The sequence below is a fragment of the Chlamydotis macqueenii genome, chromosome 16 (assembly GCF_036417535.1).
Source record: "Chlamydotis macqueenii isolate bChlMac1 chromosome 16, bChlMac1.mat, whole genome shotgun sequence".
In the NCBI taxonomy this organism is placed as follows: domain Eukaryota; kingdom Metazoa; phylum Chordata; class Aves; order Otidiformes; family Otididae; genus Chlamydotis; species Chlamydotis macqueenii.
The window spans coordinates 13321084-13348483 of NC_141571.1; the positions used below are offsets into that span (position 1 = coordinate 13321084).

The window sequence follows — 27400 nt, forward strand, 5'->3', positions numbered from 1 at the left end:
ATTTCATCAGCAACTCCTTTTTTCACAACCTTTAACATTAGGTGCCTTTGTCAAATCCATTAGGACCATATCTGCACTTTCCGGAGTTTGAATGCTTTCATATATTTGGCTCCATATGAACAAACTGGTGGAACAAACATATTAGTAGATCATTTGCCATATCCATGATTCAGATACCCAGACATGTACAAAACCCAGGCAGGGATTAACCCAGTCTGACAGCACTGAAGTGACTCCAGTTCTATGTGTGTATAAGCGATAATGAACCAAAGGCCCTGTTTGTCTTCAAATAACACACAAAATGATTAATTAGACGGAGGGGCATGAGTAATAATCACAATATTATATGCTCTGCCATAATGGAACGCTGCTCTCTTCTTGCTTTGTTCCTCTAATCTCTGAGAAGCAAATATCCACAGGGTGTTACCAGCAGAGCTGGAGGCAGAGTGCAATTGCTCAGAGTTTATAAGCAACACTTCTTTCCCATTGTGATTTATACCCTCGGGACATATAGAAAACCTCTTTAGAAAATACACACGGTTGCTAAAGGATTAAAGGGATCTGCAGGAAAAAAAGCAAAGAGCTCTAGTTGCAGATTAAATACTTGAACATGTTTTCATTAAATTAAATGGCAAAGTTTTCTTTGATTCAAGGTTGGATCCTAACTGAATGTTTTGCCACCAAGATATTATTTCTTAAAAATCACATAGTTTGCCATATAGATACATACACAAAAAAAATTCATCTCCTTCGGATATAAGGCAAAACTGCTCTTTTGAATATTTACCAGAGCAGCTCCTCGGGTATCGGGATCTCCACCCTCGGAGATGCTCGCGGTGGGGTTGGGCGCAGGTACCAGCTGGGTCTAACAGGAGCTCGCCCTGGGCTGAGCCTCTTGCTCAGCCGGAGTCGGCAGAGGGAGCAGCAGCCTTGGCTTGCTCACACCTCCTTGTTCCTCTGAGGAGCAGTCTGGACAGCGGTTTTCCAGCACAAACTGGAGAGCAAAAGGTGAAGTCAGGAGCTGCGTTATGCTTTGCTCCGTGGCCCAGAGCACCAGGCAGCAGCTGCTGCATGAGCCCATTTCCAACCTTTGCCATCAGCATCCTGTCCTCTACCCCCACTCAGCTAAACAGCAAGGGATAAAATCCCCCCTGTTTCTTTACAATAAGATCCTACTTGCCCTTCTGCTCCCCTAGGAAGGCCACACACTGGGCAAGACCCCCCGAGTAAGCGCAGAAAGGTGCAGTGCCCAAGGAGGGTTATTTGTTTTGAATCTACATCCAACCAGGTATCCAGCTAAACAGCCACACTTTGTTTTCCTAACTTCACAACAAAACCCATTTTTCTGTCTTGGCTATAGATAGCTTTACCATCCTCCAAGTTTAAAAATATTATAGGCAAATTCCTGTCTTTGCCTATTTTTAGTTGCTATTGTCCACTTTGACATTTTGGTGTACGGTATTGACTTGGATGCGCATGGATCTGGCAGAGGTTTTGAAGGGGTTTTTCAGTAGGGAGTGACCAAGAAACACAAGCTGTGATGCATTTCTGCATTTTAATTCACTAATTAGAGCTCAGCCCAAAGGAAGTTGGTGCACTTCCTCAAGTGCCACTTTATCTTCTCCCCCAGGGACCCTTGGGTTTGGAGGGAGTGAGAAGGTGATCGCAATGCCTGTGTGGGAACCAGCCCCAGACAATAGATTTTCCCAGTGCATGTTTGCTTTTTGCCACTGTATTTTTCTCCTTCATATGACTTCCACCTCTCTTTTCTCAAAGTTTGGAGGGCACAATTTGCAAGCAGGCCATGCTCAAGTGGATGCAGCATTAAGTTTTTCAGTCCCCAGAGTATTTGTCTCAGCAACATCAATTTGTAGTGGAAATTTTTATCTAGGATTGCAAAAGGACTCTCATTCGTTTGGGGAAGTAAGCCCTTTCCACCATGATCTCATGGTCCATCTCTGCCTTTGAAGCTCCTTACATTGGCCATATACGGAAGATGTAAATTGAGATGTGAGATACCCTCACAGGCTGTGCCAAGCTCTTGCTTGTGTCAGAAGGACCTGAGCAAGTAAGAGCGAAGGTGTTCCTCTAGCCTTCTCTAGAAATACCACCTGGATAAGCTTGGGAAAACTGATAGCTTCTCATTATTTAATTGTCCTTGCAACACTGGAGTAACCTCTGAAATGCAGAGCCAGGCAGCTCTGCCAGCACAGCTCACAAACACCAGCCTTTCCCTCACCCCAACTTGGCCTGCAGCACCCCATTCCCAGCAGGGCTTCCCACCCAGCACCTCCCCTTCCCCACAGCCTCTGACAAACTCTGTACCCCATAACTGCTCTCCTCGCCAGCCCTGACATTTACAAACACGCCTCTGTGACCGACCTCGGCGAAGTTGGAGTCTGATGCAGAAGGGAAAATATTCCCTTCACTTGACATACCTACGTGTTAAAATGAAACAGGCTCGTACAGGGAAAAACCTCGCCCTTATCAGTGTGACATTGTGGAGTCTCACGATCATAATCCAATATTAGCGTGCGATAGGGATCCTGCTGGTGGTGCAGGCCGTGCCGGGGGAGAGATTGGACCTTGTGGGTGACCTCTGCCTGGCTTGCAGGTTTGCCTTCACCTGCCACATCACCCCCAGCACGTCCCCGCTCCACCATGGGTATTTTTGACTTTGGGAGGAGAAAGGAAGGTCTGGGACCCTTACTCCTTGGCCATTGACGTTCTGCAAAGTGGTCCGTGAGGGGAATCAGCCATCAGGAATATCCCAGTCTTTCTGGGTCTCCATCCTACCCCAAAAGCTTCCCAAGCTTACAACAGGAAGGACCATGGGAAACAGGGAGATCTCTATGCTGGGAAGACGCAGTGGGGCTGAAGGGGAGGTTGGATGCAAATCAGCACCTCATCCCCATCCATCTGCCCTCCAAATCTGGCCCTTTCCTCTGCCCTGGAGGCCACAAGCTCATTCAAATTCCTGCTCTTTATCTTACACTTGCTCCATTACTCCAGTTTTCAAGGACCTCACCTTTTTAACACAGTAAGAACAGGAGGTGTGAAAGTTCTATTACCTGCACTTTATTCTGTTAATACCCATTTCCCCCAGACCACAGCAGTGGCCCTGGGGGGACAGATCAGCCCCACTGCTCCCCTTTTGGGTGCAGAAGGTGAAGTGAGGAGCCAGGCAACTTTGTCCCCAGCAGACACATTCCTGAACTCACCCTGCTCCAGGACAGCTCTGAGCCTCAGCTGGATTTATCACTCCAAACCTAATGTCCTAGAGCAGCGGTGCAGTCATCTGAGGTTCCATCCCAAGTTGGTGGACCCATGCAATCCAAGTGCCTCTCTCATTCATGGAGACAACCGGCTGCTTTTTAAAGCACAAGCTGAGAAGTAATAGCATGAAACCAGAAGCTGAATCTTTAAAGAAAAAAAAAAATCAAGCATTCCAAGGGTAATAAGAAATCATAAGAACCTACTGAAATGGAACAACCAGAGTGGATTTGCAATGGCAGAAGCTTTTTGCCCCCTGAATAATCTATTCAGGGGTAATGCCCACATCCCTTGCCCACGGCCCGGGCTCCATGGTGCAGGTGACAGCTAGTTCTTGGCCCAAGGCCATGCTTCTGGACACAAATATTGGACAGAAGCAGGCAGCTTCTCATGGTCACTCTCTCCTCTGAGAACAGCATGGCTTTGCTGGGGAGTATGGAGCTGAAGGCCAGTGATCTTCCACACCCAACTGGGACCTGGGAGAGTAAATCGTCTTCCCTCATCCCTCAGTCCAGCCCCAGCCAACAGGACCCAAAGGGACTCTGAAACCTTTCCTCTTCTTGTAAATAAAGCAATCTATGTCCAAGGGTTATACTTGGATGTGAACCTGAGATGCCCTGGGCCAAATGAGGAGTTTAGGAGCATTACAGACACCTGGTCTGTGGAGAGGGCTGCAGCCAGGCCTTCTGGCCCCCTGGCACTGGCCAAGTCTGCTGCAGAGCCCTGCCCGGAGCTGGTGGAGCCAAACTGGCCACATGAGTCTTCTCATATTTATCACTCTATAATCTCTCTGGCTCAAGAAATGACATCTAACATGTCAATCATGTTCCCATTACTGTAGCAATTCATTAGCACGGTGGAATGAGATCCTGGGAGAAGCTCTCTTGCAGGAAAGGGGAGGAGAAACAGGCTGGGGAGCCTGCAAGCTTAATTTGCTGGGGAATTGCTTTATTTTTTTAATTCAAGGCAAATTTAATCATGCTTGCCAAATATTTTAAGGAAAGAACAATTACCTCAGGTGTTAAAACAACACAGAGACAAGCACAACTAGGGACTGACCTGAGTTACACCCCTAAACCCAAACTAGACAAGTTTTTCCAAACCAAGGGCAGGAGAAGGACAGCAAATGGCACTGCTCACCCAGGCAGCTTCGTACCGCTTCCCCCAGTTGTGAAATGTAAGCCTGATATCAAAGTTTAGCATGACAGTGGTTAGATAGTGCTAGAAACCCTCATTTTGCTTTACAACCCCTGGTACTTCTGCCTGGACTAGATAATGACACCAAACCAGCAGCCAGTTTATTCGCACCCCACACCAGATCACTGGGATGCACAGGAGCTCCTGGAAGCACAGCGTTTGTCCCTGCCCCAGACCTCAGCAAGAGCCACACGTGGCTGCTGAGAGCATCCGTCTGTGACCGGGACGGTGGAGATCCTACTCAGCACTACGGAAAGGCTCCCTACGTCATAAATTGCATTTAAAGGCTCTTTCAAGAAGACAAGCGAATTTAAGAGGGCGGTTAGCTTCTGGCACTTAAATGCATAACTTTATTTGAGTATTCAATTTCCTCCTTCATTCATAAAGTAAACATCTGAGTTATCTGAAAGTGACTGTATACTTACGCAGTGTTTTCTTAAAAGAGTCAATAGGAGCAAGGCGACATAAAATGCTTCAGAGAGCATGACACAGGAAAACACAAGCCTTTAAATTATACACATTCAGGAAACGGTTGAATTCAGCATTTTAGATGGAAAGGTTAAAATGTTTGTGCTGAATTGTATTAAATCTTTCACCAGTAAATCCTGTAGGAAGCAGAACATTTGAAGGAGCCTACTTATTCCCAGTGTCTAGGAAAGACTCCCAGAGTTTCAAAGGAAAACATCCATTAATCTCGTTGGACAAGTGCAATCTAATAAAAGCTGTTGTTAAATTAAGGCAACTTTGTTATTAAGTGTTTTCCAAATTTAGTCTATTTTTCCCCCCTAAAAAAATCCCTTTTTGTTCTCAAAAGGAGGACCTTTGTTGCCTTTCAGCCTGAAACGATCTTTTTTAGGAAAACTGCTGTACAGAGGACTGGAAGTCCACCTACTAGAGAGTGGTTTATTTCCTACACATCTGCCTTTACAGCATTTTCATATAGATGAGGTCTTGGTTTGGGAATCACCTTAGTGGTGTAAATATCCTGCTGACCTTCATGTAGCGAACAAGGCCCGTGTTGCTTTGGGAGCATGGAAGCCCGGCAGGAGCCATGCTCCAGCCCCGGGGAGAAGAGCACTGTGCTGGCAGGGATGGCCAAGGCTGCTCAAAGCAGCTTGACTCCACTCCAGGATAGGTTTGCAGATTCAGGTCCATCAGCAGGACTATTCCATGCCCACCGGCTGACCCCAGCAGTGGTTGTATTTCTCAAAACAATCCAAACTTTACTGTATAGACTGTTTTTACTCCAATTTCGTGACAAAATCCAGAGATAAGAAACCAGAGCCATTCCTGCCACTGACCTGTTGGACCTTCAGCCGTCACTTTGCCTCATTGCATCTCAGCTCCATCACTGGCAAAGCGTGGATGCGACAGATGACCTCTTACCTGACGATGACACCAGAAAGTGCCCTCATTACCACAGGGTTAATGGTGGGGAACCAAGCTTGAAGGTCTGACAGATGTTAAACATTTTACCAATGTTTTACCAAAAAAAATCTCTCTGGGGAAGGGAAGGAGATCAACTGACAACAGGACAGCACATTAACAGCCTCTTTCCGAATTAGAACTGAATTAATACTCAATTTCAGTGGACAGTGGAAGACGCATAGCTAGATTTATTTTATTTTTTTTTTAAAACCCAGAATTTAGCACTTCTAAAGTCTGGAGAGCCTGAGGATCTGAAGCATTGAAACTTGTGAGCATCTCTGTAATCAATTGAGACTTGGCTGGGAAGGGAAATTCTCAGCTTTCTTACAAAACAAACTAAAAGCAAAACAAACCACTTTTCCTGGTGAGACTTTCATTCAATTCTGCAGACTCAGGAAGCTCACAAGATAAGCCTCCACTCCAAGGATACACTCCGAGCTGGCTGAAGCCTAGACCCAGCCTGGCAATTAGCAGGAACCCAGCATGCTTAATGAATTAACACATTTGGGCAGCCTGACTCAGTACGGAAAAATAACCTAAACATTTGCGGTGTTTTCTGCAGCCCAATTGTGAACCTCAAAAAAAAAATCAGTGATAACAAAAAGCATGCCCCCAAGAAACCTCCCAAGGAAGTCCCCGAATTTCCTGATTCTGGGCAGGACTGAGAAATCCTAGGGATTTCTCCCTAACTTTTTTCTTACTCCTAGTTTTGGATCTCAGTGGGAAATTCAGAAGCACTCAAATACTGCTTACAAAAGCTTATAAGCATCAAATCAGATTCTGGTTTTGTTTAGATTGCGTTTCTGATGAAGAGATAAGTAGATTCTTATTCTATCCAAACCCATTTCCTACTAATTATGGACTTATGTCTAGCCTATTTTTCTTTGAAAAAAATCAAACCTGAATTTAGCTACAAGAGTAGAAGACAGCTATTTTAACTGGAAAACATGGATACTATTGTGGTTTTATTTTTGGCTTTTGCCTCCTGCAAATGCGAGAGGGCTTGCTTGCCATTTATTCAGGCTGCCTTCAAAAAACAAAAGAAACTCCGTCCCTGGTGATCTTGCTCAGCACGCTCCAGATGTAACTGGTTTTGTGGTTATGTTACAAGCCCCATTGACATTGCTGTAACTAAAATGATTGGTGATGCACAAACGAAGCCAGAAAGGAAAAGCAAGCCAGAAAAGGAAAAGTCAAGAGGTATCTTCATTTTGGAGCAACCATAGGCTTCAAAAAGTTTAAGAAAAAACACTCCATGCAAGCACAGAGACCTTCTGAAACCTGGAGCTCCCAAGGAGAAAGAGTGCCAACATCTCAAACCAGCTATTGGTGTCACCAGTCTGCCCCAGCTGTCATCCCCTAAAATTGTACGAGGCAGTGCTTTTCCTGTCCAGAACAGTTTTAGACACAGGTACAAATTTCCGGGGGTAGAACAGAAGAGCAGGCCAAGTACTCCTTGCTCACGAGCACCTCAGGGTGCTGCTTATCATCTCCCAGTCACATGACTTCAAGGTGATGGGGCAGATGTGGCTCTTCTCTCCCCAGGTTTGTGGCCATTAACTCTGCAAAGGTAACGCCAGCTCCGGAATGGGGGTGCCCAGGGCACGCCATACAGCAGGGAAAGGGGAGCAACACGAGGAACGATTCTACATCTTTGTCTAAAAATAAGGGCAAGCAGCAATGTCAAAGTCAATAACCTCAGAGCAGAGCCCGTCCGAGAAGGAGCACCGTTATTAAGACTTGCTGCTCAGAAATGAGTTATCCATTATTAATATTTTAAATTGCTAAATCCTTTCTAATCATGTTTTAATATAAGGCAAAGCTGCATGATTTAAAAGCAAAGCTCAAGCCGCTGCCAGTCACTCCTGGGCATGTAGCAAAGCCTGCTGCATGAATACTGATGAGACCAACTTTCCTGCAGGGAGAGATACTTCTGGAGCAGCTTTGCTTTGCTAGGTCCTCAGCCTCCTCCAAAAGAAGCTGTGTGGCCTTTCACGCTTTGGGACTTTCCTGGGAGCCACAGACACTGCAGGTACATTAACCCTGAATGCAGAGCAACAGGGCCAAGCTGGCACGCAAGGCTCATGCTCGTACACCCTCTTCTGTGGATACAAGGCTGGACTTAGGAGAAAGCTCTGTGATGTATCAAGAGAAATACATCTAGGAACAACATCCTTTACCCTTTCTTTTTATCATGAGCTTTCTGCAGACTCTTGAAGAACTGCAACATCCTTCTGGCACCTCAATACGCAAAGAAGGATTTGCTCCTGGGGAAAGCCTGCTTTGGGGCATGGCCTGAAGCACCACTGCAGCCAGCAACCCAAGCTAAAGTCAATAAGGTCTGGGGTGCTGTTGGCTGGGATTAACTTGATTATGCAGGAATGACAGTCTGTATTTATTGCTTGTTCTGGTCAAAGGAAGGTGATGGCAACATGTCCAGCTCCATCTGAGCAAGTCAATCCAAATCTTGCCTTGTTATTAATCTGTATTATTAAATATAGAAATAATATATACATATTATATCCATGATGACACAACAAGATTTAAATGCTGTAGAACAGCAGAAAAGCAAGCTTACAGCCTTCCAAGGGAACTCCCATGGAGTGAGGCTCAAACACCACCATTATTCCTGAACACTCACCATTAGCCAACACCTTCAGTGGAAGTCCTCTGCTCCCGTTGGGTGCTGAGGCACTGTTAATCAGGGAGGAAAGATGTCAAGGCCAGGCTCAGGAGCGACAATCACCTTGCAGTCCCGTCACTACGGCCCTGCCAGTGGCAGAGCACCACAGCACAGGAATGTGCTCCCACAAAGCAAACAAAGGTGGATCTGAATAAACTGCCTCCCCAAAAGGCCACTTTATGGTGCCCTTTGAGCAGCAGCTTCCCCATTTGACATTTATGCTTACAGATCTCTTATACTCACACAGAGCGTCTATTATAGCCGCCGTCGCACTCGCGGTGAATGATTAACGCTGCCAATTCTGCCTTGCTACTCACCTTAGTCCTCCTGCTCGCACACAGAGGGGTGGCATCTCCAGCACTATTTTCCTACCCCGCTTGCTAAGGCGGTATCACTAAAAGCAGCTTAAGCACTCCTCCAGTCGGGTGCTACAGCGGGCTCTGCGGCTAAATGCCCGTCATTTCCATTCATTTCACGAGCCAGAGCTATTCTTCTTTATTACAAGCAAGGAGCGAACAGATGGGAAGAATGATACCAACACCTGAAATAACAGCAACATTATGGCCCCGCTCAGCGTCCTGTCTGTGCCCACCTCTCCTTTCCTCCCACTCAATCTTTCGGGCATTCCCGCAGGAGGGTCAGTCCCATGCCTTTCCCCAGAGCAGGGGAAATGTGAGCACAGGTGAGACCAGGACAAGGGCTGGAAGTTTCCACCAGTGTTTACGTTAAGCCATTTGCTTGATTTGGAGGAAAAAAATAGTAAAAAGCACTTTATTTTGTTCTAGCCATCCTTTCCCCTATGTGTGCTCTTATCTTCACTCATCCCTGAGATGAGGGATCCCAAAGGCATGAAGCAGCTAGCTTCGCACCCAAGGCAAGACAAACTCTTCTACTTGAATGATAAAATTTTCCCACTTTCTCCTGTTTTCTTCTGGATCATCATGAAATATAAATAGCATCCTGTCGATGAGGTTAAATGTTTATATAGGAGACTGATTCAGCAGTGTTACCTTGCGCCAGCTGAGGAATTGGCCCCAGAGGCAGCTCAGATGCCAACACTTTCAAACACCACAATAGTCAAGGTCTGCTCTTGGCCATGTTTAACATCAGTGTGGAAATGCTTGTTATAAAATCTTTCTTTAAATTCCAATACTAATGCGTTTGCTAACGACATTTAAAGACAACCTACAAGAACAGGAGCAAGGCTGGTAAGCGCCAACAGTCCCCGTGGCGTTAAAACACTGTAGGTAAAGGTGCTCTTTGCTAAGTTGGACCATAGAGACAGCCCAACACTGCTCCCCTTCTTTCCTCTCCACACCATGTCATGTATCCATGACATGTTACCGGTGGGTGGTACTCTTCAGTAGAAATGTTACTGAAACATAAGATCTGGGGTTTTCAGAAAAGACAACAGGATGGGGATAAAATCCCTTTAAGAGCCTTCTTGGAATGTGCTGCTTCTCACCAAGCTTCCCCTTGAGGAGGAGCTTCTTTGAAATAAAAACACTTTGCAAGAGGTGTTATTGCTCCTCATTAAGTGTCTTTTGGGTTATTCAATGTAAATTTGATGGTGAACAGGAGAGGTTCTTGGAGACATCACCTCCTACCAACCCCTGGCCACAAAGCTTTCTCCAAGAAGGACCACCTGATGTGATGAAAGGAGCAGTGCTGTTTGCTTTCTTTTTCTCTGCATACAATGGTGAGACTGAATATTCAGCTCTGATTTAGCTGCTGCACAAGTAAATAGCCTACACATGTGCTTACTGCAGCACATTGACCTGGAAAACAACGGGAGGTTTTTTCCCTACTGGTACACAACCAACTCACCAATAAAAAGCGCTAGAGAGATACAGGGAAATGGTGGACAAGGACTGGGAAGGAACAGTGAATTTGCCTCTCTGAACCACCAAGCACTTCCAGAGCAATCAAAAACCAGCAACAGAAACCCTCCACCCCTCAAGCACTGCTGTACCTGGCTCACAGCCTTGCTTCAACTTTCATTCCAGGGAAAACCTCTTGGATCCACACAGTACTTCATAGACTTGCCAACCTCTAGGACCAAGAAAGAGAAGCATGCTGCCCCCATCTTCTTATAGCCATGATGGGCATGTTCCTCAGGTGGCACAAATCAGCCTAACCGGTGACTGGTGCACTGTTTCACCTGGGGGTTGTGTGTCTCCAAGGCCTGTGCAAAGGAAGAGTCAAGCCTATCTGCCAGCTGGGTGGTGTTTGCAGTTCAGGCAGAGCCAAACCAGCAGCTGAGTAGCCACACAAGTTGTGCTGGAGACTTCTGTGTGCAACACACAAAAAAATTTACAGCTTTCTGTGCCCCAACATAAAAGTGACACTCCATTAGAGAGTTTGGAGCTCCAGGGATCCCAGCAGAAACTAAACCACAACTTCCCATTTTCCATGCAGAAATCAAAAAGAAACTTTTTTTTTTTTTTGAAAGCAACTGCTTGGGTAAGCAATGATTTTATTGTGCTATTAATATGATCATAAACAAGAACAACATGTTTTTATAGGCTCAAGTGCTTCATTACTCACTCGCTGACTTGGTAAAAATCACCGTGGCATCAGTGTAAAGTGCAAAATGGAACAGATCATTGTAGTCATGTTATAAAATCATCTGGCCAGGTGACCTTTGAACAAAGGCAATTGATAGCTCTGAGGCAGCTGTACAACAACAGTAAAGATAATTGCTGTCCACAAGCCACCAGACCTGTAGGACAGCAAAGATACACCATGCTTGGGAAGGGGAGAGAGGACCAAGAGGATTGAGAAAGGTTTGGGAAGGAGAAGTAAAAGCTGATCTCTGCAGTGTGTCTGTGAATCAGCCTTGTTTGGGAATGTGGCAGGGAAGGGTGACCCTGGTCACAGAAGATGGTGGTGGGGCTGTTCACACAGCCTGGGCTGGACCTAGGTGAGGCAGGACAGCGGGCGCTGTGTAGGAAGCCCATAACCTCCAGATCAGCTAAGGGGTCTGGTTCTCCTGGATGTTGGTTTTGGGTCCAACCTCCTCCATTGCTACCACCCCAACCTCTCAAACTCCTGCAAGGACGTGGGCTGAGCTGGGCTGTGCAAGCAGGCGCTCAGAGGTAGTAGGAGCAGGATTGAGGATGTAGCATGAGCTGGGAAGACCCAAACTTTCCCGTAGTTTTTATTCACACTTTTATTCACACTGATCTAATGCTCCTCTTCGGCACGTAATGAGGGGTACAAAGGGATGTGGATCCCCTAGGGAAGGTAATGGTTGGAAGGTGCATGGGTCCCCCTGGATGTAGCTGCTGCAAGGTTGGGACTTACTTCCGGGGTGCTGGCTCTTCTGGGGGTGCAAGGACCAGGAGGAAAGCAAGCCTTGCCTTTCTCACAGGGCTGTGCAGATGGTGATGCCTCTCCCTTTAGGGCTGACCATGAGACAGAAGTAAAAGAGTGGAAGACACTGCTGAGAAATGAAAAACCAGCATTGTGGATGATGCCGTCCAGCGAGTGCAGGGAGAGAGCAGGAAGGAAAAACTACACACATCCCGGTTGTTTCACTTCTTGTCCCTCTGCCTCGTTTCGTCAGCCACCAGCTCCCGGAGCATCGCGACGCCCAGTCGACAGTTACCAACAGGCAATAAATAAAACCGCTGGAGCCACTGGTGTCAACATCTTGACATTGTTTGGGTCTTCTTGTTTGCCTTTAAAATAACTCTCCCCCTCGGGGTCACGCAGACGAAAAAGTGAGGACCCCCTGCCACCATCTGTAGAAATCATCTTGCCACAACTTGTGTTGCACTGCCTTTTTTTTTTTTTGCTTGCAAAGCTTGGGGTTTGGGGAGCTGCCCGGGAGTGTTAGTCATGCTACACCCAGGGCTCCTGTTCCCTCCTGCCCTCCCGTGTCCCAGCACGTCACCTCAGGCACCCACAGGTCGCCTGAGCCCAAGCCACATCGCCCATTTTCCTGACTTCCAGAGGCACAGTTTGGGCTGGATTTGGGGACGGTGTCACCCTGCCAGCCCTGTGCTGCTAGCTTATCTGCTACATGGCCGTGCCTGGCTCTGCTACGGCTGTTGGCAAGCCAGGGAGTGGAAAAACAAATGGTGGAGATGTGGATCTGCGGTGAGAGCCCGGCCATGCAAATACAGTGAGCCACTGCGAAGCCTGGCGCTGGAAGGATGCCCCTCCGTGATGGCCGGTGCTCCAGCACTGGAGCTTGGCATTATTCAAGCTGCTAACGAAGCTCCAGAGGCACAAGAAATACTCCTACAAAGACAGTTTTAATCCATGGGCTTTGATAAAAGGTTGAGTTGAACCCCCCATGCCTGCACGGGGCTGTGTTGAGGGACCAGCCGTTGAGCTACAGCAGCACTGGAGGAGACCAATGCTGCCCAGTGCCTGGAGCATCTCCTTTCCTCCAGCAAGGGTTGCATAGTGGAAAGCATCATCCTCCATCTCAGCTGAGTTGCAACTTGATGCCAGATTCACTCTCCCTGATCATCTTTAGCCTGTTGTTTATAATAAAAATCAAGTGATCCATCTCTTCTGACAAGAGGAAAAGTTGCTCCAGGAAGCCCTGGACAGGTCAACTTCTATATTAAGGAACTATTACTTGACGGCTTCCTGGCCATAAATAGCCATCCAGCCAGGCTGGAGATTTTATTTAGAAATAACAAATAAAGCAGGCCATAGAAGTAACTTCATGACCTTGCTCCCCCTTCATTTCCCATCCATCTCCCCTCCTTGGTATGGTCTTCTCCTCACCCCCAGGCTCCCTGGGAGCTTCAGGGTCCCCTGGCATGCCCCTAGCAGACCATATCTCCCCATCGCCCACCTGCCCGGGGCAGCTCCGAGAAGCTGTAGAAACATACGGTTGCCAGCTTTTGGAAGTGTGATGTGGGTTTTGCATCACTCATGATCTTTTGTTACAGCTCAGCTCCAAGAAATTATTTTCTACTCAGCTTTCATCAAAATAATTAAAAAGGAATCTGTGCCTTGCATGGCTGAAAGCTGGAAATCCTCCATTGAAAACATCCCCAAAACTGGGTGCAAACAAATATACCTCCAACACATACGTTACTTTTCCATCCCTCAAACCTTTCTATTAACTTTTGGAGGACTAACTTCTGATTTGCTGATGCTCAGAGCTGGCAATATCAAGAACAACCAGGAAATACAAAGGAAAAACAGCATTTCAGTATTGTTTTATTACTGGGAGGTTTTGACCATTTTTGTCATGTGGTTTGCCTAAAATAATAATAAAAAAAATCTTTGTTTGGAGATGGAAAGGGAAGAGCAGCGTGTTTATTTCATGTGTTGATAGGCTAAACGCTTCATAAGCTAACACTCTATAGAGATGATCGTTTTTAATATAAAACAGTAAATGTTTAAAACAACCGTTGCTTTTTTTTTTTCCTCTTTTCTTCCTGTTGTGGCCAATAAAACGTAAGGGAGGCCACACAGTTTACATTTTAATAAAATTAAGTTATTTGGTGCCATGTTATTACAGTCTTTATTGGAAAGTGGAATAAATTGCACACAGAGGAGTCATAGGAGGGAGAAATCACTGCGAATAAACATAGATTCTGGGATGCATTTATTTGCTGGTTTCATCTCAAAGGAGGAAGGCTTTCCCCGGGAAAACGGAGCTGGCCCCGGGGGTCCAGCCTTGAGGAGACAACCCTGGGTCACTCCGGATGAGGATGAGTTTCTGGGGAGCCGGTGCCAAAGTGGGGCCATCCTGGCCCCGTCCAGCCAACGTTTTCCACGTGCATCCTCCAAGAGAAATCTGTCCTGTGGCCGTGGCTCCACACACCGCAGTCCCGAAGCGCTGAGGCAGCCCACCCTCCTGCCCATCGGCCGTTTGCAGGGCCAGCCAAAAATATTGGTCCTGAGGCTTTTTGCTGGAGGTTGGAGGTTTCTAGGCGAGTGCAAGGGCACACCAGGAGTCCTGCCGGAGTGGGGCACTCAGCCCAGGCTGTGGGGCCATGGTGGTAGGGGAGAAGGTGTAGTCCTCGGGCTCAAATTTGAACTCGCTGTGGCCGCTGGCCAGTGCCTCGTCCGACTGGCTCTGTGCCTGCCCCGAGGAGGGAAGCAGAAAGTCATTAGAAAGCCTATTATTAGCTAACAGGTCGCTCTCTCCCTCGTCGTAATGCAGTGGTAGGACTAAGACGGATTATGAACAGGGTGGGTTATCCTGATGCTAGTGCTGCCCTTCGGAGCAGCCCGGAGCTGGGCAGCAACGGTGCTCCATCCCCAGCAAACACAAGGACCAAGAGGGAGGAAGCATCCCAGGGCCCATCTGCATTTATTTATTGACTAAACGTGTCCAGTTTGGAGATCTCTAGGTGCTTGCATATTTTTTAAGAGCACAGCACAAATCAGATTTATCAGTTTCTGCCAAAAAAACCCCTCTCTCCCATATGGCACAGCTGGTGCTGTGCCAGGCGCTCGGGTGCTGGAGCTGAGCTTCCCCTCCATACGTGCATGTCCAGCGCTGGGAAGGCTTAGATCCACCATAAAGATAGCAGTGGGTCACAAAATGTTTATGTGTGGGTTGATTTAGAGCCATTTTTTTCCTCTGCCAAGACAAAATAGCAACCCATCCCAAAGAAATCCTCGGGGCAGAAGCACAGCCTTGCAATGTGGGGTCTCTGACAGCATTACAGCTCTGTGAGGTGCAATCCATACACCTCAGGGCTATAAAGCGCAGATAACATATGTCCTGGGAGTGTTTTCTTGGGAGCTATGGAGGTTTCCACCCTGCAATGATCCCACCAACTCGACAGGGTTGTAACTCCCAGGATTTCATGGCAGGAGATGGGAACTAAACTCAGATCTACACTGAATCCAGTTCCCCACCGACTGCATCTGCAGCAGCAGGGCTTGGACTGCCCAGTTCCCTGCTGCAAGACGGAAGAGCTGATGGGGAGCCAACAGGCTGGAACCCTTCCTGGTCTACAATGTCTTGGCTCACACTCCCTGCTTTCCTCAATCTGAGGTAGTCCATCAGGCTGGTGGCCCCCAATGCAATCAACAGATTACTTAACCTCATCAAGGACCCTCAGGTCTACTGAGGCCTGTGGAGCATCCGCCCCGGCAGGCAGTGGCCGTGAGGCCCTGTGCCTTACCTGGGACACCGACACGATGGTTTGTCCAGGATACTGCGAGGTCGCGCTGGGCTCTGACTTTAAAGTGACCGTGCTGTCTGAGTTCGTAATGGAAGAAGGGGAGTTAGTGGCCGAAGTCGTAGACCCTGGAAGACAATCAGTACAGGACGGTGAAGCAACATAAGTGCAAATTTGCTCTTAAATAACTTTATACTTTAATGGCTTCCATCACATCTCATGGCACAACTCTACTGTTCTCTTTCTGCACTGCATCTCTGTCAGGCTAAGGCTTTGTATTTGGCTCCAAAGTGCTGATGGAGGAGGAGGAGAACCCTTTCATAGCCTGGCAGTGCTGATCCTGGTACAGGCCAGATGGGGTAACGTTGAACGCGTCATGATGCCTTCCCCTCAACTCTTTAACACACCATTCCCAACTCTGCTTTTTCCCATTACTCAGCTCAGCCCAGATCTGGTTGACCACAAGCGCTGCTGGACTGGAGCTGGGTGCCCATAGCATGGAGGGACCTTGTGGGAATGTGACAGCAGTGAGATTTCCCACCCAGCATCCTCCTTCCATGTGAGGGCTAGGCATAAATACAAGCCTAAAAGGAATCATCAGGGAAAAAAAATCACAATATTATTTTCTAATTGTTGTAATTTCTTGCAGAAGACATTGAGGTGAACTGTGCCCCAAGCTCCTGTGATGGATGACAGCAGCACCGTACCTGTTGAGGTTTTGCCTTTGGTAATATTTTTAGGCTTCCTTTTCCTCGTCTGGATACTTTCCTTTTTCATGGCCAGAGGTCGTGGTACCTTGATAGTCACAAAGTTTGGAATCATTAATATTGCATTTTACTTAGCTGCTTCCCACAAACGTGTTGCTCTCCTATTTACGTACTGTAGCCCGTGCAAAGCACCTAAAGTCCTTGTCCTTCACTAAGTGCTATTTTTCTCAGCAACAGGCCTTGGCTGGAAGATGTATAAGGCTAACAGCTAAGGCTTTTCCACAAATTTTGTTTTTTCCTTTATTTCCTATTTTCCTTTTCCTGATTTATTAGTGACCTTTATGACGAGGCCCTATTAAATTACACTGACAGACTCAGAGCCTACATGGTTCGGAGGGAACCATCATGGGATAAAGGGAATTTAACGTTTATGGCAGAAGTTTGAAGAGGCTGGTACGGAGGGATGAAGTCCCCTCTTTGACCAATAGTTCTCATCCTCTGTGGATAAATATTATCAGCCAGCCTCCGTGTGGACTCCTTAGCATCCTTCACCCATTCTTAATTCCCACATCGAGAAGAAATATGCTCCTTATCTCTATTTGGGTTTGCGAAGCTTCAGTGTCCAGCTACTGGAGCCTGGTAAGCTCTCTTTTTGGGGAGTAACTTGCCAAACAACCTAATTAAGAGCCACTCAGTGCCAGAAATCTCTCCTCTACGCAAGTACCTCCGAAGAGTGTTCCAGTACCCACTAGCCTTATTGTGGAGAACCTCAGTAGAATGAGCTTTTAACTGTTCAAGGAGACAGGACTGGGTTACGGCTCTCCTGGGTCCAGTCTAGAGGCTGGTCCCTTCAGAAATTATATCCTGGACCTGCTGGGCGGTGATGCCAGTGCCCAACGGGTCCTTCCCAGCGCGGATGCGGTCCTCACCCCGTGGAGTTTCATGTACAAGCCGCAGGCATTGCAGACGGGCTCCCCTTCGGCGTTCCTTCTCCAGAGGGTGGTATTGGTTGTGTGGCAGTTAGTGCAACATAGGCCAGCACGTCTAGATGAAGACTTAAAAACAAGCAAACAAATGCATGAATGCACACATAGGAATGATTAACTGGGAAGTTTCCTTTCATATAAAAAGAAAATATCCAATTACACCGATTTCCTGGAAAATGTGAACCACACATGATAGCCAAATTCAGATCAAAGAAATTACATTCAAATGAGATCACTCTAATTTGCAAGTGCTTTTTTTTCTTGAGCTTGAGAAACCTGGCAAATATCCTTGCAACTCGTTTCACAAACTCCCAGCAAATCTGCTGGAAGTGATCGGGACTCGGAGCACAGAGAACTTTCCTCCAGGAGATCCACTCAGACGGAGAAAGAGACGGAAAATGCCAGCCAGGCTTTAAGCGCACAAAGAAAACTCCTCATGCTTTAAGTGAACTCTTCTTCTGTTTTTCTGCACTCAGGACTACTACTAAAGTTAACAGCATCCCAATTCATCTCTGGTTTAAGACAACTGGAATCAGCTGGCTGAACTGGGCAGAACCAAGCTGAACTGGCTCACGATGGGACCAGGGAGGTTATTGTTTGCACGTCTCGCAGATAATCTGTTCCCTTCCAGGCTGCAGAAACACCGCGCAAACATTAATTAATGACATAATTTGTGAGTGCAGTGATTGCTGGCTCTGAAATGTTAATACTTCCAAATGGAGAAGGAAAATATTCTGGCAGGAGCAGCAAACTCATTTCTGACAACTGTACTCTGAGCCACTGGAAAATTAGCAAGTCTCTAGATACAGAGCTGTCAGCATCACGGGCATTTAATTTATAAGTCTCCTAACACTAGGTATTGAAACTATTTTAGTAAAAGACTTCACTGAGTATAAGATACTGGTGACGTAACTAGTATCACAGGGTCTCCACATTCAGGCGTTCTTCAGCCTCAAGAAAAACCTCCACGGTTCCTCTCAAAGGCAGAGGAGAGGTGATGCAGGCAATAAAGAACTCCCTGTTTGCTTATGCTTCCATTATTGCTCGGTATCAGGACTCAGCAATGTGATGAATGAGGTGGGAAGAGTAGGAATAAAAAAATGAAATGTTTTTACAAGGTTAGCAGTCAAATAAAGATCAGCTTTGAGTTTTGAGAGACACAAGTGACGTGCCCAAGCTTTGGTTCACTCGCTCAGCAAAGAGGTCTCAGCAACTATTTACAAATAATGGGATTGCTTTGGAAAGTATTTAGCTTTCAAGAAATAGCTGTACAAAGATAACAATACTCTGAGGTGTGAGCTGACGAGCCTGGCACAGAGGAGGGGACAGCAATCCTTGTCCCTAATATGGGACATGGCATCATGGCAAGATCCTGGAGCAGCTACAGTGCTTCCTTAAAGCCTTTCAGCTGCCAGGGCTGTGCTGTTCACCCCTGCGACTGTGAGGGACTTCAGCCCCGCGGGAGCAGAGGGAGGTGCTGGGCACCCGAGGGGTGCGAGGGCTCTGAGGTCCAGCTCCTGCCGTGGGTGCGGAGGGGAATTTGGAGGCTCTCAGCCCTGGGGCAACTGTGCCTGGCGCGGGCTGGTGAGCTCTGTCATCACCTGCAGATGGAGGAAAGCCAACGCAAAGCCCGTTGGAAAGCCCCAAAATTTCTGGGTCACCGCAGGCCCCTGGGAGGGAGCAACACACTGTCCCTATTTCATACAACATTTTGTCTGCAGCTTGCAGCCAAGGTGGCAATGACACCTGTGGTTCCGGTGGCCCAACAGCAATGACAGCCCTGACAGAACTCTGCCCGCACTGCGTTGCGATCTGCTCGCAGTCTTTCTGCTGGGGCAGCGGCACATGCCTCCTGCATCTCCTGCACATCATTCTCTGGGCTACTGCCTCCTCACACAGCCAGGGAGAGCAGAAACCATCCTCCACGACCAAATATTACAATTTAAACCCCAGAAATACCGCGAGAACCTGGGCCTGCACCACAACAAAGAGACAGTCAAGGCTAGCACTGCTCACTGAAGGACAGGGGTACAATACATTACTGCTGGTTTCCCAGCAGCTCCCTTAAAAGAAAATGCATTTCTGCCTGCCTCCACCCGGCTGCCTTTGTACCGTTCTGACCTTGTCTAGGAAGTTGTTGACTTCAACATTGTGCTCCAGTGTTTATTTATACAAATGCAGCGTACACTCAAACAAAAACTCTTCAGGGACCGGGCTTGACAGCCAAGTGCTGCCGATAAGCTCAAGGAACTGTGAGTGGGGCCCATCGAATCAATGGTGTGTGGGTGCTGCTTGGAGAACCCAAAAAAATTCAGAGCCAGTGGGGCAGGTCCCTCCAAGGAAACCCAATGCCGGAGACTTTGCTTCACTTGCTTTTCAGAAGTGGAAAAGAAACCACAAGGTTTCACAGGAGAAAAAGAAGTCTCTGAACCCCCAGATGGAATCACCGCATCTCTGTCCCCCTTGCCAGCAGGACGGAGGGGACCAGGTGTCGATAGGAAAGAGGCCACGGCAAAGTATGCTGAGAGAGCAGATCAGCTCCTGAAAGCAGGCAGATCCAAGCCAAAGGCAGCAGCATCCTCTGAGGTTTGCCTTTGTTACCACGGCTCTGGGCAAACCCACACCTCGGAGGACGGGCGAGCAGCAGGAACTGCTCTGCTCCTGACACAGGGGAATTGCACGCGCAAGGCTGGAGCCATCCCCCTCCACCGGCTGCTCCTGGATGGTAAAAGTGATGTGGCTTTTAGGCCAGGGTCTAAGGCATCACCCTGTGAAATGTGCCAAGAAACTTTGGCTAGAAAAGGTGCTGCCCGAAATAAAGTGCTGCTCCCATCCTCCCCTAAGATAAATCCTTTCTGCCCAAAGCCGCAGCACTTTGAATCTGGACACGGGCTCTAGCAAAACGGCTGTCGTTACTGTATAGAAAATTTACCCTTATCTCAAGAAAAGAAACAAAAACTGAACTGGAAACTACACGAGCGTTGCTCGCCCTCTCCCACGCACGAGCAGGCTGAGCGCTACCAAGCCGCAGGACGTCGTTCCCGCAGCGTTATCCGGGCCACGTTGCGTTCTCCAGGGCTTTCAGCGGGACTTTGCTTTGTGAAAACAGAAGTCAGAATAACTCCCAGTGTGGCGTCTACTTACAGAACAAAGGTCGTAACGTAAAGGACAAAAGCAACCATTTTTCCTCCCCGTGTCTGAATTTCACTGCGTTGTGAAACAGCCGATTCCATCCTTCCTGGAGCAACGGCGCGTCGCTGCGTTCACCGCTCTGCTCCCAGCCCGTGCGGGTGAGGATATGAGCAGGGAAGACATTCCCTGCCACGGAAACCATTTGGGGGAAGAAACATCCCAAGCCACAGGGTGCAGGTCGCTCCCTCGGAGATGGATTTGCAGAGTGCGCCTGGCACCCACACATACATCCTCAGCGGATCCCCCTTCCTCCGACGGGGCAGAACTTGTTGCAACGTGACATTTCAAACCCTCGGGAAAATCCAAGATTTTGAAATGTTTTGTTCCAAAGTCAGGTTGGAAAATCAAAATTGCAGCCCCTTTTCTAATCCATAAACCAAAATCCCCTCAGGTATTTCAACCTTACTGAAATGTTTCCTCTGGATAAGAATCAGCTCTTTCATTTGAGCTTTATCATTATTGTACTGATAGCCAAAATAATAATAAAAAATTTCGGAAGTACTTAATGCCTAGCAAGATTTGCTTGTCCCTGGGAAACAGTCTTAATTCTGCAAACCAGCATCGTACACCAGAAAACTTTGTTGAAATTTTTGCCGAAAAAATGCCTCAGGAGTGCTACATACAGGGCTCTGCCAGCAATGACAGAGGAGCTGCCTGGAGCTTGAGGTCCCCGTGTGCTGCCTGCGCCGGGCGCGTAGGGTGCAGACAACGCTGGGCTGGCTCCCTTCCCGCGCGCCGAAATAAAATACTGAACAGCAGCGAGACCTCTCCAATTCCTTTGGGGAAAAGCCATTCAAAAAAACCCTGGAAATTCATCCAGCGCCACGTTTTGATGCCAGTCTGAAAGGCGGAGTTGGATTTAAACTGGTTTGCACCGATCTCTCAACGCACCGATCGTGTTTGCTCTGAGGAAATCAGCAGCGTAACTCGGCGATTTGCAGCAAGCAGAGATCACAGCCCGCTGCCGGGGTGCGGATTTAATGTCATTACATTAAAGGAGACGAGGAGGGTTTTGGTGAGACAGGAAAATCCTGTCAGATAATGCAAAATATTTCACAGAAATGCCTCGATTTTGATATTACGAACAAAACCGGGCCATTTTCCATGAAGCTGCTGCTCATTTCATTTTGCAAATCCAGACCCACATTTCTGGGATCGGAATCAGATTGAAACATCTTGCTCAATACCAACTTTTTTTTTTCTTTTTTCAAATGGTTCTCTTACACAGAGACTTGTCACTGTTGGGTTATTGCTAATAATTTTTTTTGCAAGGCAGAAAAAAAAAAAATAACTGCGGGAACACACCGCAAGCTAAAGCAAAAGGAGCTCCCAGCTGTTCCCCAGCACGGCTCCGACAAACATCCTGTTTGTAATGACGGCTTCTGATGACAGGCTCTGAAACCAAAACTGTTACCACCAAATTTAAACATCCCAAAGCAACTCTAGAAACAAAAAAAAAAAAAAAAAAAAAAGGAGGCGTCTTTCCTCTCTCACGATGGGATCCCAATTGGAGGAAGCCCAATATCACTCGGGGGCGGGGGGGGAATAATGCTTTAACCTGCAGAGAAACCGGGAACTAGCAGACCCCAAATCTCCCCTTGGGACGGGTGGGTGAAGGCAGTGGGGGAACTGGGCCCCATTCTACTCCCATTGTGAGCAGCCACAGATCTGCCTGGGCCAGCTCAGGATCAGCCCTGTCCCCTGTTCAACCACTCTGCCTAGACCGTGTGTGTGAAGAACTAGGAAATAATAATAACTACTGTAGAATAAAAAGCAACGCGCCCACTGCGGGAACGGAGCCAGGGGAAGCCCACAGAGCCCCGGACCACAGGCAGGGCTGATCGGCCCCTGCTCGGCTGCGGTGCAGCCCCTCCATGCAGCCCCAGGACCCCTCCGGTCCCTGCGGCCCTGTTTCCGCGCTGCCCACCAGCCGTGCCAAGGGCAGCAATCGCTCCGGCTTCGCTCCGCTCCTCCTGACCCCAGCCAGCTCCGCACTGCAGCACGGGGGTCCTGCCGGTGCTGATGGCATTTTATTTAGGGGACGACCAAGGGTCAAACAGGCCCTAAACCAAGTCCAGAGACTCCAACAGGCTCCCAGCTCCTTGTCTCCAGCCACCCCCCGGGTAAAGCAGGGGATCCCCCTCTTACCAGCCTCTTCTGCGGCTTGAGCGGCCGGTTGATGCCGTTCATTTTGTGGTAGAGCCCGCAGGCGTTGCACAGGTAGTGCCCGGTGCCGTCCTTCCTCCAGAGCGGGGTGGACATGGCCCCGCAGTTCACGCACTCCCGGCCGTCCCCGGGGAACTCCTCCAGGTACTCTGGAAGAGAGAGCCAAGAGGTGAGGGTCAGGAGCTGGCCCCACCGCACCGGGCCACCCATGGGGACCCTGTGGGAGAGGGTCCCCAATCTACCCTGCTCCGTTACCCCTCTGTGAGGGACAATCCCTGCCTGGTGGGAATCTACTTCCACCCTACAAAATGTGGACCAAACCATTTTATTCCCTCCACAAATTAATACTTTGTTCAAAACCAGAATATCCCCCATCCCCACACCAAAAGACCCCAAAGTGCTGTGCACAGCTGGGGTCTCACTGGGATGCGAATGGGCAGGGAGCCCGGGCTGCAAAAATAACTAATGATGAAAGAGGCAAAATAGGGAGATTTTCCTGATTTCCATCAAGGCTCGCTGCTCGCTGGGGACGGCCCGGCTGGGGAAGGGCTCGGGGCTGTAACGCCTGGCTCCGGCTCCGCTCTACCCGGGCCAGCCGGGCTGGCAGCCGCGGGGCTCCCCGGAGAGCTTCAGGCCCCGAAATCCGGCTCTTCCCCACTTTTTTCTCCCCTGGAAAGCCCTGGGAAGAAGCCGCGGAGCCGCCCGCCCCGAGCACCGTCCCCGGTCCCTCTCTGTCCCGACCGCGGCTCCAGGCAGCCCGGAACAAAACCGAGATTGAGAGTCGGTCTCTTTCCTCCTGCCGCTTTTTCCTTTTCTATTCTTTTAAAAAAAAATAAATTTATCCTCCTGGAATGTTGTTTTATTTCGAATAAAAATACGCTCTTTTAATTTGTTTTTTAAATCTTCGATCGTATTAATAATGATCCAACGGAAACAAAAATGAAAAAGAACAAAAAATTAAAAAGAGGAAAATGGAAAACAAAAAAAATGTAAAAAGTAAAAAAAGGAGAAAAAAAGTCGCAATAATTCATTAAATGAAAAAAAAAATAGTTTACCCTACTTAAGAGCGGTTTACATTATTCAAGAGTAAAAATAAACGGCAGAGGGGTCGGCGGCCACTATTCCGGATCCCCAACCACCGAATTCAAAGCGCGGAAGAGATTTCTGCGCCATCACCTCCCTCGGCAGGACCGGGGCGATCCCTTCCCTCGCAAGGCAACGGATTTTCCCAGACAAAGAGAAAATCCTGGAAAAAAAAACAGCTCCGGAGCCCCTCCGGCGTGGGAGGAAAAACGGAGCCGGGGAGGTGGGGGGGGGATGCTTCCCTGGTTTTAACTTTGTTCTTGGGGTAAAGATAAGATAATTCGGTTCACCGCAGTAAAGATGATAACGCGGCGGAGATCCTGAAGTGGCTTTTAAAGGACTTTGCAAACCAGCACGGTGAAACACCCCCGGGGTTATAAACCCCGCGCAGGGAGAGCCCTGTTAAATCGAGCCCCCAAACTTTATTTGCTGCCTTTAAAAGGACCGGCCGGTGTGGATGCGAACGAATTGAATTTATTGTTCAACGCCTGAGCGCGTCTCGGCGTCTCTGCAAAGGCCGCAGAGCGATGCAGCTGCGGACCTGCTCGGGGGGAGGCGATTTAGGAGCCCGAGAGTCTGTTCAAATATAAACTCATTTACCACAATAAATTACTTAAAAGGGAGGGAGCTATAAATCTGCCCCGCTAATTTAAACACAAGGGTAAGTATTGAAGCACAGGCACAAAGTCGATATTGTGGGAAGGAGATATCGGGGGAGGGGGGGCGGGGGGGGTAGTTGAATGGCCTCTGCTCCTCTGTCCTGCGGGGGAATTGCTTCTCCTTTCAAACTTTGGTCTCCTTCGGTTTTTGCCCTTCATGTCACACACCCACACCCACCGGGGTCAGCCCCACACCCCCCCCGTGCCCACCGACCGTCTCTCCATCCCTGGATAAAGTCCCCCCCGTCGGGGATGGCAGCTCACCCCGGCTCCGGGCCACCAACACGTCGGGGTTGGTGGAGGGGGAATGGGGACGGCTCGGAGCCGGCACCGAGAGTCGGGAAACCACTCCACGCCCCGAGGCGACGGCGATCTTACCGAAAGTGGACCTGCGGCCGGGCAAAGCCGCCTGCCTCGTCTGCAAGCTGTGAAGCACGCTGCTCTCAAAATGTCCGGCCGTCCAGGAAGGCGATATCTCGGGGGTCACGTAGGCGGGGTAGGGGCTGGAGTAGGAGCCGTTAACGGAGCGCACCAAGGCGTTACCGTACCCCTGGTAGGGGCCGTCGCGGCCCGGGGGGCTGCTGCCCGGGGGGCTGTGGGAGTAGGAGAAACCCGACGGCGGGTGAGGGCTGCCGGCGTTGAAAGCGGCGGCCTCGCCGCCGCTTTGCCCCCAGCCCGGAGGGTTGGCGAGGTGACTCTGATGCGGCTCGCAGCTTTGTAGGTAGGGCAAGGTCTGGAGGACGGAGGGGACCCGGGTGGTGGGCACGTAGACGGGCGAGCCGGCCGACGAGTGGAGGAAGTTGCTGGAGTCGTGGGGATAAGCCGACTGGCCATGGCTGGGGGCGAGGGCGAGCCCCTGATACATGGTCCGTCCTCGGCGGCTGCTCAGGGCCCGGCCGGCTTCTCCCCGACGTCGCCGAGGGGCTCACTCAGAGGGACCTGGGGGGAGAGAGCCGAGAGCCGCGGGCTGAGACCCCGGCAGAGCCCGGGAGACCCCGGCCCGGGCCCTGCGCGAAAGCGCCTCTTCCCTGCCTCAAAGCAGGGGCTGCGATTTGTAATTTTTTTTTTTCCTTTAAACTTTCCTCTAGTCACCTCATCCCATGGGGGAAACCCGCGGGGCCGGGCGGGAGTAGCGGCCGAGCCACGGCGAGAAATAAACTCGGTGGAACGGGGAGCGGCTCCCGGTACCTTCCCACCGCCCGCCTGGGCGCTTTCAGGGGCCGGAAAAAAAAAACAATTTTTTTTTTTTTTTCCTTTTCCACCCTTTTTTCTTTTTCTTTTTTTTTTTTATATTTTTCCTTTTTTTTTTTTTTTTCTTTTTTTCCTTTCTCCCCCCCCCCCCTAAAAAAAAAAAATTGCCTTCCAGTCTTTTTTTTTTCCCGAGCCCCGGGCCTGGAGCATGCCTCGGGGCCTTGCTGTCGGGGGGGGAGGCGGCCGGGCCGGGTGGGAGCGGGGTCCTGGCAGGCCTGGGCAGCGGCTCCGAACCGGGAGCATCCCCAGTGTCCCACATCCACCAGCTCTGCTGCTTTCTTGTTAAAAAAGCGAAATAGCCCTCGGGCAGGCCTCTCCGCGCGAACGGAGGGTAAAGGCGCAGAGAACCGCAAAAGCATCCCGTCTCCCCCCCGCATCCATCCCCATCCCGGGCAGCTTCTCCCGCACCGGTACTCACATGGCAGCGGGCCGGGAGCGGAGCCGGGCATGGCCGGGTGGGCATGAAGCTGCGGTCAGACCATCCAGGGAAATCCCAGGAAAATAAAAATAATAATAAAAATATATAATAAAGTTTATGTGGGGGGGGGGGAAACCCCAAAATACAAAAAAAAACCAACCAAAACTCAACCGGGACCCCCTCCAGAGAGGGGCTGCCCTTCCCCTGTGCCCCCCTCCCCCGCTCCCCCGTGGGTGCGTCCCCGGCTGCGCCCGGCGGGGCAGTGGCGGCGGCGGCGGCGGCGGCGGCTCTTGACGGCGGCCCCGGTGCGCCCGGCCCACGTGACGGCCGGCGGGGCAGCCCCGGGCCCGGCCGGGATTGGGCGCCTCCCGGCACGGGGGGGGGGGCACGGGGGTGGTGGTGGTGGGGGGGAAGTCTCGGTGGCTTCGCTCCCAGAGTTGGGGGGGCGCGGCCGTCGGGTCGCCCCTGGAGCGGGGCGGCTGGTACCGGGCGGAGCCGGGGCGGGATGCGACCCCCGAGGGTGCCCCGCACCGCCCCGGACCCGATGGGTGCTCCTTCCTCCTCCCAGCAAGGTTGGGGGTGTCCGGGGTGTCCACCCGCCCGCCGAGGAGGGGTGGCTCCCTCCTCGGCGTTTCTGGGGGTCGCTCCGACACTGGGGGTCTCACCAGCATGGCCCCCCTCAGCCTCCCCACTCCCCCGCCTGTTGGCAGCCGGGCCCGGTTCCGAAAAGAGCGCTCCGGCCTCTCACCGTCCTGTCGGGGCGCCCGGGCCGGGGGTCGCCCCGCTTCCAGGGGCTCTGCTATTCCCCAGAGTAGAGGGCAGCGGAGGGGATCCCCCTCCCTGCAGCCCCCCTCGGCCTTGGCGACGGGGACAAAAGCCCTTTTCCTGCTTTTCCCCGTCGGCGCGACTCCGGGAAGGGGCGGCAGGAGGGGAAGGAGCGCGGAGCCCCCCGCCGCCCACCCGGCCCGGGTGATTTGGCGGGTTTAACTCCGCTCCGGTCCCCACCCGCCGCCGGAGTGAGGAAATAATGTCATCATTATCGGGTTTTGCCTCCGGGACGTGCGGGAGAATTTTTGCGCCTTTGCCCCGCGCTCCGGCTCTCTCCTCCTCGGCAAAAAGGAGAAAAAACCACAAACTGCCCCGCCGCTTGCTCTGTCCACGGGTGGACAGTGCTTTCCTACCGGACAGGATCAGGCTCCAGGAGCCCTCCTGTAACCCCCCCTGAGCCCTGCCCGGCCGTGGGGTCCC

At 50.0% G+C, this 27400-nt stretch overlaps 1 protein-coding gene across 1 annotated transcript; it reads right to left on the reverse strand.

Annotated features, from left to right (window-relative positions):
* Window positions 1-14142: 14142 nt before the first annotated feature.
* On the reverse strand, window positions 14143-26302 carry GATA5 (GATA binding protein 5). Its single transcript, XM_086760588.1, has 7 exons — window positions 26153-26302; window positions 24862-25422; window positions 22724-22890; window positions 17327-17452; window positions 16398-16485; window positions 15694-15818; window positions 14143-14639 (listed from the first exon to the last, which is right to left on the reverse strand). The coding sequence occupies exons 2-7, from the start codon at window positions 25346-25348 to the stop codon at window positions 14484-14486; spliced, it is 1149 nt and encodes a 382-aa protein (XP_086616714.1). The 5' UTR covers window positions 25349-25422; window positions 26153-26302; the 3' UTR covers window positions 14143-14483.
* Window positions 26303-27400: the final 1098 nt, after the last annotated feature.

Coding starts and splice junctions, on each gene's coding strand:
- GATA5 (XM_086760588.1), bottom strand. CDS start 25,348: ATGTATCAGGGGCTCGCCCTCGCCCCCAGCCATGGCCAGTCGGCTTAT. Junction 17,453..22,723: donor TCAAGCCGCAGAAGAGGCTG/GTAAGAGGGGGA, acceptor CTTGTTTTTAAG/TCTTCATCTAGACGTGCTGG. Junction 16,486..17,326: donor TGTACATGAAACTCCACGGG/GTGAGGACCGCA, acceptor GTGACTATCAAG/GTACCACGACCTCTGGCCAT.